Here is an 8,986-nt window from a genome sequence, read left to right on the forward strand (position 1 = left end):
CTTTCCCTTTTTTTTCGTAGTTACTTTTTCATATTTCCTTATTGATTTCTGAGTACTGATAGACTGCTTTCCCCTTTCTTGTGTGTTGGGAAACTGTGGTAACAAAATGTAGGGCCCTCTTTTGTTAGACAGTCTGAGGGTTTTGTATAGAAAGTGTTTGAATATATACAGATATTCATGTTTATCTGTGGATTACCCTTGGGGGAAAATAAAATGTAGAAAGAATTATAAAATAAACTAAAATTTCCACAGTAGGCAAGAGACAACAAACCAATGTAGCTGGAGTCATTGTTTTGGATTTTTTTCTGTAAAGCAGAGAGTATATTAGGTTTTCATCTTTTGTCCATCTGAATCATAGCTTTCCTTGTTTTCCCTTTATTTTTCTTTTGGAAATCAGATTCTACAAGAGAAAACTAAAAAGTGTTGGACAGTTGTGGATGCAAGAACTCAAAAAAAAGAAGATATACAAAAAGAAACAGTTTATTGCTTGAATGACGATGATGAAACTGAAGTTCCAGAAGAGGATACTATTCAAGGTATTATGCCAGTGAGAGTTTCACTTTTGCCTAGAAAATTTTCTTCAAGATGATAGGAGGCAGGCTAGGTTTTGTATTATTATTTGTCTAGAGACACAACTATATGAGGGGATCATGAGACACTGGATCCTTTAGGTCATCTGTTGGGTCTCTGGCAGGATGGTTCCGAGGCAGGAGTATACTCGGGCATTCAGTCTCTCTGGGTTTTAAATGTCTCAAGCGACAGGACTTAATACTTGGCTTTGTTTTAAAGTTTGAAACTCACTAGCTAGGAAAATGCTTATATTAACATGGCCGAAGCAAATTTTTTGTTTACCTTTGACTTCCATAGTGATCATTTTTCTGAGTGCCAATTTTAGGTCTTATATCCTGCCAGTTTAGCTCCCTTAAGGTAATTTAGGGGATAAGAAAAATTATTTGTGTTTGTTATATTGCTTTATGTTCACTAGGATCTTTAGAGTTGTACTTCATATATTTGTACCCATTGGCTCTGTGTAGTGTATTTAGATGGCGTCTCTATCCAGAGGGCTTAGAAGCTAGCTGAGGGTGTCTGAATGTTCAAGAGCTAAAATGATAAGATACCAAATGATGGTTAAGATAGAAACCAGAGTCTTTATATAAATTTATCACCAGACTATGTGCTACTCAGTATAATTTTAATTTGCAAGCCTTAAAAAAAAATTCCTTTCATCTGTGGCACTGTGTTGCAGTATTTGTATATTTACATGTTTTGCAGGGGTCTTGGTGGGTGGGAGAGTGATTAAAGGTGGTGGTGGTTATGACCCCTTTCTTTCTTCTGATGGATTAGAATGTAATAAACAACCGACAATCTCTACTAATTCTTTAATTCAACTCAATAGTATAGTGTGGTTAAGAACAGAAATTTTGGAGTCAGACCTTGGTTAGAATCATGGCTCCATTACTTGCTCGTCATTTAATTCTCGTATAATGACTGGCTCATAGTAGGAAGAATAGCATGATTAAGGACATAAGACCAGGAAAGCAGAGGGCCTTCTCAGTGATACCAAGTAGTTGGGTAAGGTGTATTGGGCATATGCAGATTCATACTCAGGGTGGTATCTAAAAGACAATCTGCATTTTCTCTTTTAATCTTCACAGCAACCAGTGGAGTAGGCACTCTTGTTTCCATTTTACAGATAAGAGAATTGAGGTTGAAAGACATTCGTTAACATTTGCAAAATCTCATAGTTAACAAGTAGCAGAATTTGAACCCAGGGCTGCAGGAGTCTGTTTCTACATGCTATTCTGAATTAGGAAGGGCTTTGAATGATACGCTGAAGAGTTTATGCTTGATTTTGAAAGCGACATGGAGCTGTTTATAATTTTGAGGAGCAGAGTGTCATGGGGGCTGTGTTTTAGAAAGATTAATAGGACATCTGGGTATAGGATGGATTGGAAGGAGAAGGGACTAGAGATGGTACCAGTTCTTTCGGTTGCAAGCAAAGAAAGCAGCTCTGGTTGTCTTCGACAGAAAGCAAACATATTGGTAGAGCAAGGGAGAGGGAAGAGTTAAACATTGTTTCAGTTCGAAGAGCATAGACGTGCAGCTTTTCTCTCTTACCTTTTTGCAGTTACCCACATACTTCCTTTGCCTGTCTTCCACTTTCTATCCCCTAATATGTACAGTTCTCTTTTTTAGATAGAGGGATTAGTTTATGTGAGCAAAGGACTATGGTCGTATTTGTAGTCTGTTCTCTACTCTTTGCCATGTACAAAAGTTACAGTTATTGATTTGCCCTGTAAAAGATGAGCCAGAAAACATAAGACAGTTTTAATTAGAAGTTTTAGGTTACTCTTAAACGATTCAAGTAAGATGTCTGTAAAAACATTGGGTTTAGATACTACTTAGTCATGTGCCATACATTTCCCTCTTAACTTCTTGTTGAAATTTTTGTTTATATCACCAGCTTTTATTAAAAGACATATATGAAAATAGAAATGCGTTTCTTTTTAATTAAATACATGGCATGTGCAGAGTGAAGGAACTAATAAACACTGGATCACAGAATCTGCCCCCAAACACACAAGTTTCTTTGTTTCTTGGAGTAAAGATGCATATGCTTTTCCTTTTCAACTATGCAAGGTCATAATCCTTGGATTTTTTTTTTTTTTTTTTTGCGGTACGTGGGCCTCTCACCGTTGTGGCCCCTCCCGTTGCGGAGCGCAGGCTCAGCAGCCATGGCTTACAGGCCCAGGCGGGATCTTCCCAGACCGGGGCACGAACCCGTATCCGCTGCATCGGCAGGCGGACCCTCAACCACTGCGCCACCAGGGAAGCCCAATCCTTGGATTTTGATGATCTTTCTCCCCATTAAATGTATAAGACTATGTAGTGAAAGGGCATGACCTTCCATAGAGCAGAGAGGCCCTGGAACAGGGTTGGAGTTTTTTTAAGGAGCCAAGAGCCTATATCTGTAATAACCTAAGTAATCAAAAAGAAAAAAAAAATAGACAATCCAATCCCAGAAATAAAATGAATTTAAATGCAGAAAAATATCCAGCTTGTCAATTGAATGTTTCTAAATAGAAAAATTTTGGCTTCTTCCGTTAGGCATTTGTATATCTCCAGCATCCATTTTTGAGAACATTTTGTTCTGAAAATCCTATGGGCACATTTCTCTGTGGGTCTCCAGGTTTCTAAATAAATGGGTTCTTGTTATTATGTTTACAAGTCATGATTGTACTTTAGTCAACCGTGGTTTATCTTTGGAGGATAACTAGTACATTGCATTTGCTACATTCTTCCTTCTAGGATGGATAATCATTAAGGTAACTAGATTGCAGAATATGGTACTTAAAAAAATGTAATTAGATTTTAATTGTGTCTGTGTCATATATGTTTGTGGATCTGCCGCTTCTTTTTCTGCAGTGATCACAAGGGGCAGAAATTTGATTCCGGCAAACAGTATATGGAGGCTTGATCCGGAGTGTGCATGTACTGTTAATGTATGTATAGGGCCAACTTCAGCTTGTAGAAAATGAGGCCCCATACGCTTAACAGATGCTCTTCTCTTGTTCTTTAGGGTTCCGCTATGGGAGTGATATCATTCCTTTCTCTAAAGTGGATGAGGAACAAATGAAATATAAATCGGAGGGGAAGTGCTTCTCTGTTTTGGGATTTTGTAGATCTTCTCAGGTAAAGCACGTATTTGTCTACTAATTGTAAATAAAACAGATGAGCTTTTTTCTCATTATTTGAGATGGTGTGCTTTGGATTGGGCCTGTTATTTATAATATGTTTTTTTCACTTTTAGTTTTTCTAAAATGTAGTCTGGCATGCTGCTCTCCTTGATTTTTGAAGGTTAAAAATCAAGAGGTAGAGAAGTCGGCATAAATCAGAATAGATTCAGTGAAAAGTCACTTCTTAGCTTTGGTGTCGGTCATAGCTCATAGTAGCCTTAAAGAAACAGCATCCAGTTCTTTGCTATTCTATTGCTTTCTCTGTTAGTATACTGGAGTGTTTTACAGGAGTCAGGGTCTAGTTGGGTTTTGAATGACCATAGATCTCTTAGAATATCATTGATTTATGCTAGTCACCCTTCTTCTCAACGCCCAACAAAGAGGTCTAGGATGCAAAACTTGTTCATTAGGCATATGTTTTTTAGACGGCAATACAGATACACAAAAGAGACACAGTGGAAAATGCAGTAACTTATTGAAGGCTGTGGATACCATATACTATCCAAGAAAGGGTCATTAAAGATTCCCAGCAGTCTTAGATGAAATGTTCTTGAGGTAGGCAACCAAACAGAATGAATAAGTAGAAAGTGCATCTTTTCAGGCTCTATAGGGATGAAGAGATTTTTGTTGGTTCTAGAAGAACTCAAGTGAGAATTAAAATAAAAATAAATATAACCCAATATACCGGATTTAAATTTCTTCATGTTGCTCCAGCATACAGTCCCTGTATAATTCAGTGTTAGAATAATTCAGTGAGATGGGGAGAATATTTTCCATCATATGCTCAAACTGTTAGATACAGAATAATCAGTGAGGTGGGGAGAATGTTTTCCATCATATGCTCAAATTGTTAGATACAGAATAATTCAGTGAGGTGGGGAGAATGTTTTCCATCATATGCTCAAACTGTTAGATACAGTTTTAAGACTCATAAACCAAAAATTGAGAGTATTTACTTAAAGTCGATACAGTTAATGGTGAGAATAAATACCTTTTGGAAGTTGAGTATCTCTAACAGTTCTCTAACAAATTACACTAAATGTGCTTTTCTTTAAAATTATTCACTTTGGGAGGTATATAAACTTAAAATTTATGGTTCTTAATGTCGGTGCTTATGAGTCTTTTCAGTGAAATAGAACCTCCATTCAGACCTATTTGTAGAAACTGGCTTATTGGGAACTGAGTCTGCCTAATTCCAGATAGGCAGAAAAGATCTATCCAGAACTCCTATAACTGTAATTTAGGACTCAAAAACTGAAATCATCTGTGCCATGGTAGGTGTGGGGACCTATTTAGTTAGATGGCAAAGCAAGAAAAAGTGAGCTGAAAAAGTACGTTTTCCATTTTAAAAGATTTTTATTGACTTAAAATTAACTTTTAAGTCATGAAGTGTTTTCTAAACCAACTTTCTATTGTTTTTAAGCTCTAAATTATTTTTATCTTAAGTGTAATATCAGACAGGTACAATAAAGATAGTCATAATAGCTACCATTTATTGAGTGATTATAATATTATAATCAATATACTAACCACTTTATATAAATTCCCATTTAATTCTTATTACAGTCCTCTCAGGTAGGTGCCGTGATATGTATTTTATACATTAGGATATTGAGGTTCAGTGCTGTTACGTAATTGGCCCAAGGTCCCCAGCTAGAAGGTGGTAGAGATGGGTTTTGAACCAGGTCTCTCTGACTCCAAAGCTATGCCATTAATCAGCTATAATCTGCCCACCAGATAGACAGGCTCATTTTTGAATAGTCTAGTTTTTACATACCTGCTTTTGTGTATTATGTTAACAAATGCATACACGTCATCTTAAGAACAAGGTTTTTCCATATCAACTAAGGTAAAGTATAAGTATGTGCCTTTTAATAAACTAGTAATTAGCTTTAAATTAATAAGATCACATAGTTTTCCAGATTCCCTTAATCTGAGGGACACTAATATTTCTGGATTGAATTAGTGTGAAACTTTTCGTAATATAAAATAGGGTTTTTTTGGTTTGGAATTTTTTTTTTTTTTGAATTATGAATTACTCTTGTCTTTTAAACTTTCAGGAGTCCTTTCAATTTGCCTTCTTCCATGTTGTCAGTGTTCTGGGTATCTAATTATAGGATGGATAAGAATTTAGCCAGAATTTCCCCAAATGTCTGACTGTCCTTTGAGAAGTCATTTAGGTGCCTTAGGAAAAGGTATCATTAACTGTTCTTGAATCAGTCAAGAACTATTACAGATTCTAATAGGAGGGCAAATCTATATGGATGTAGCAAACCGAAAATATAAGATTATTCCCATATTTTTTCAAATAATGGTTTTCAGATGGGGAATGGAAATGAAGATGGAGGTATTTGGCTTACATGGGCCTCACCCCCACACCTTTGGGACTCAGTTTTCCTGAGCTGCTGTTACTGTGAAAGTGCTCACAATTTCTCAGCTTAGAGTTGGGAGGGCAGAAAAAATATTTGAGAAGCATTGCCTCTCTTAAGGCACATCCTTATAAATACGCTCCAGGCTCAAGATGACATAGATCGAAGAGAAGTTGATCTTGGTTGATAGAAGCAGGTGGTTATAATATTAGGAACTCTTAGTATTCATCTTCTAGTCTTTGACTCCTCTGATACTGTGCTAGGTGAATTATTTAAAGGACACATGGTACTCTAGTCTCTTTGCAGTTCATCAGTGCCTTGTCATTGCTCTTAGGATGAAGTCCAAACCACTTAACTTTGCTCCTAAGAGACTTCATGATCTGATCTTTGCTAATCTCGCTCATCTAACTTTTCAGCTTTCCCCCTTGCACTGTGGCACTGCGCTACTCCAAAAGCAGTTCCCCAAATGCACTATGTGTTTATGTCACTCCAGACTTAATCACACTATCATCTCTGCTGAGGATACTTGTGCCCAGACTTTCATCTTAGTTCCTACCCATCCTTTAAGTCTTGACTTAGGCGTCACCATTTGCAGAAGCCTTCGCTGACACCTCATGACTAAGATAGCTGCCCTTCTTATGTGCTTTTGTAGCACTGAACTGTAATACTGTACTCTTGTGGACTGGTAGCACTGTCTGGTAATACTCCACCGCAGTTAATTTCGTATTTATCTACACTCCTCAAGACAAGGCTACATCCTATTCATTATTGTGTTTATAGTGCCCAGAACAATGTTTGACATAAACTAGGCACTCATATATTTGTTGTGTTTAAGTGATTTGAACCTCAAATAGTAAGTTGTTTCTAGTACCTGTGAATGTTTTCCAGTAAGAGCATTTTGAATGTAATTTCCTAGTAATGTGTGGCATTATAGTTTTTTGTGTTACTTATTTTGGATCGAAACCAGTTCTCTTCCTTACTTCCTCTTGTAGGTCCACATGAAGTATTTTATGGGAAATCAAGTTCTAAAGGTCTTTGCAACAAAAGATGATGAGGTGAGTTGACAGTAGGTCTTTGAGGTAGTGCCGTAGAATTGAATTGCCATTTTAAGTGAGTTGTTTGGGGCTTTTATAGTTTAAAATGACATTAATTCTTGCAATAGCAGTGGGAAAATTCACTGACCTTTAACTCTGAAAATGGAGAAATGATAAATGAATTTGTCATAGCATGAGCTCAAGGCCTGAGGACATAGTTCTGCAATTGGAGATCAGGTGAGTATTAAAAACAAAAACATTTGGACAAATACATTTTAAGTATGGGGATCTCACGGTCACAGGTTCAGGAAGGTTGGGGTCAGGTAAACATTTTCATTTTCATAAACAGAACATTTAGTGCTGGCTTAAGCATCCTGAAGATGAGCTTCACTGACTCACGGGACTACTTCCATCATTGGGAAATTTGTCTTATCCCCCTCACCTCTTTCTTTTCATTATTTTCTTAAATCCCCAAGAGGTTCTGTTTTCATGCTGGTTTCTGCCTAGCTAACAACCCATGACTCTTGCATCCTACACTCACACCTGCCCTCTCTCTATATATTTTCTATGTAGTGTTCAAGTAAGAACTTGTTATTTCCTTGGAGATTTTGATGTTAACTGGAAGATTACCATCCAGTGTCTGTTTAAGACTACTTAGGTCTCCATGTTCCAGAAGTTACTTGCATTTGGAACTGGTAAACTGGATGTAGATGGCTTGTTTGGGGTCGGGGGAAGGGTGGTGATATAAGTAATCTAGTTCTCTTTTTCTCCTCACTTCTAAGGGTAGCTGGCTGCTGATTTAGTGAATGGATATGCCATTATTCTATTAGAACAGTAAAATTAAGAGAAGAAAATGCTTGGCTTCCACTCAGTGTTAAATGGATTCATTAAAAGCACTGTAGGTGTATGTGAATCCTCAAATTTGAGAATCCTAGTTCATGGATTTCTCCTGAATCAAATCCTAATGGGGATCAGGCAGTTCTAATATCTATTGTCAACACAACTTAACTGGGCTTTTCACTTCTGCTGAGGTTTAACTCCAACTTACTGTCCCTTTACCCAAAGAAAATTCTGATCACTTCATGTGATTGCTGGGTATGCAGTAAGGAAAATCATATCACAAAGCTGTGTTGACACATGATTCTCTAGACTTGCTAGCTCAGGTCAGGGCAGCATTGTGACTTGCATAATTCAAATCCAGTCTCATACAGACCCTATGGATCACAGGGTCACTTTGAGTCACAAAAGAAAAAAAAATTCATCTACTGATGGCAAAGGGCTACTCTTTGGTGTCGGTTCTTGATGTCATAGTCAAAGAATAATATTAACTAATTGGGGCTATGAGATAAGCAGAGGAGTAAAGAAACTATGTCATATGAGGACTTTGAGTAAAAGATTGCATGGAGAAGACTTGTGTAGGTAGGCAGGGGAGTAGGAGGTATGAGAGACAATAGCCTTCTTCAGATACTTAGAGGATTATCATATGGAATAGAAACTAAACTATGCTTCCTACCAGAGGGTAAATTGGAACCAACAAGTGGTCCTTTTGTTCAAGATGAAGAATTATTTTATCAACAAGGATTACTGTCTCCAAATGGATTGGTTCCTTGTGAGATGGTCAGATCCCCATTCCTGTAAGTTTCTAAGCAGAGTCTCTACCAATCAGATGTTAGGAAGGGAATTCCTTCATCATGTGGTTTGTTAAACTAGATGAATACTTTTGTTTTTCAGCTCAAATATTCTATGATTCTATGAATATATTCCTTTTTAAAAATGTTTTCTCTTGGGCTTCCCTGGTGGCGCAGTGGTTGAGAGTCCGCCTGCCGATGCAGGGGACACAGGGTCG

At 37.3% G+C, this 8,986-nt stretch overlaps 1 protein-coding gene across 1 annotated transcript in view; it reads left to right on the forward strand.

Moving 5' to 3' along the window:
• XRCC5 (X-ray repair cross complementing 5) overlaps window positions 1-8,986 on the forward strand; it is a 106,820-nt gene that overhangs the window by 16,620 nt on the left and 81,214 nt on the right. The window contains exons 8-10 of the mRNA XM_007462853.1: window positions 398-536; window positions 3,581-3,693; window positions 7,099-7,161. Of these exons, the coding sequence (XP_007462915.1) occupies window positions 398-536; window positions 3,581-3,693; window positions 7,099-7,161 (315 nt within the window). The remainder of the gene's footprint in view (window positions 1-397; window positions 537-3,580; window positions 3,694-7,098; window positions 7,162-8,986) is intronic.

Source organism: Lipotes vexillifer, unplaced genomic scaffold (assembly GCF_000442215.2).
Source record: "Lipotes vexillifer unplaced genomic scaffold, Lipotes_vexillifer_v1.1 scaffold1518, whole genome shotgun sequence".
In the NCBI taxonomy this organism is placed as follows: domain Eukaryota; kingdom Metazoa; phylum Chordata; class Mammalia; order Artiodactyla; family Lipotidae; genus Lipotes; species Lipotes vexillifer.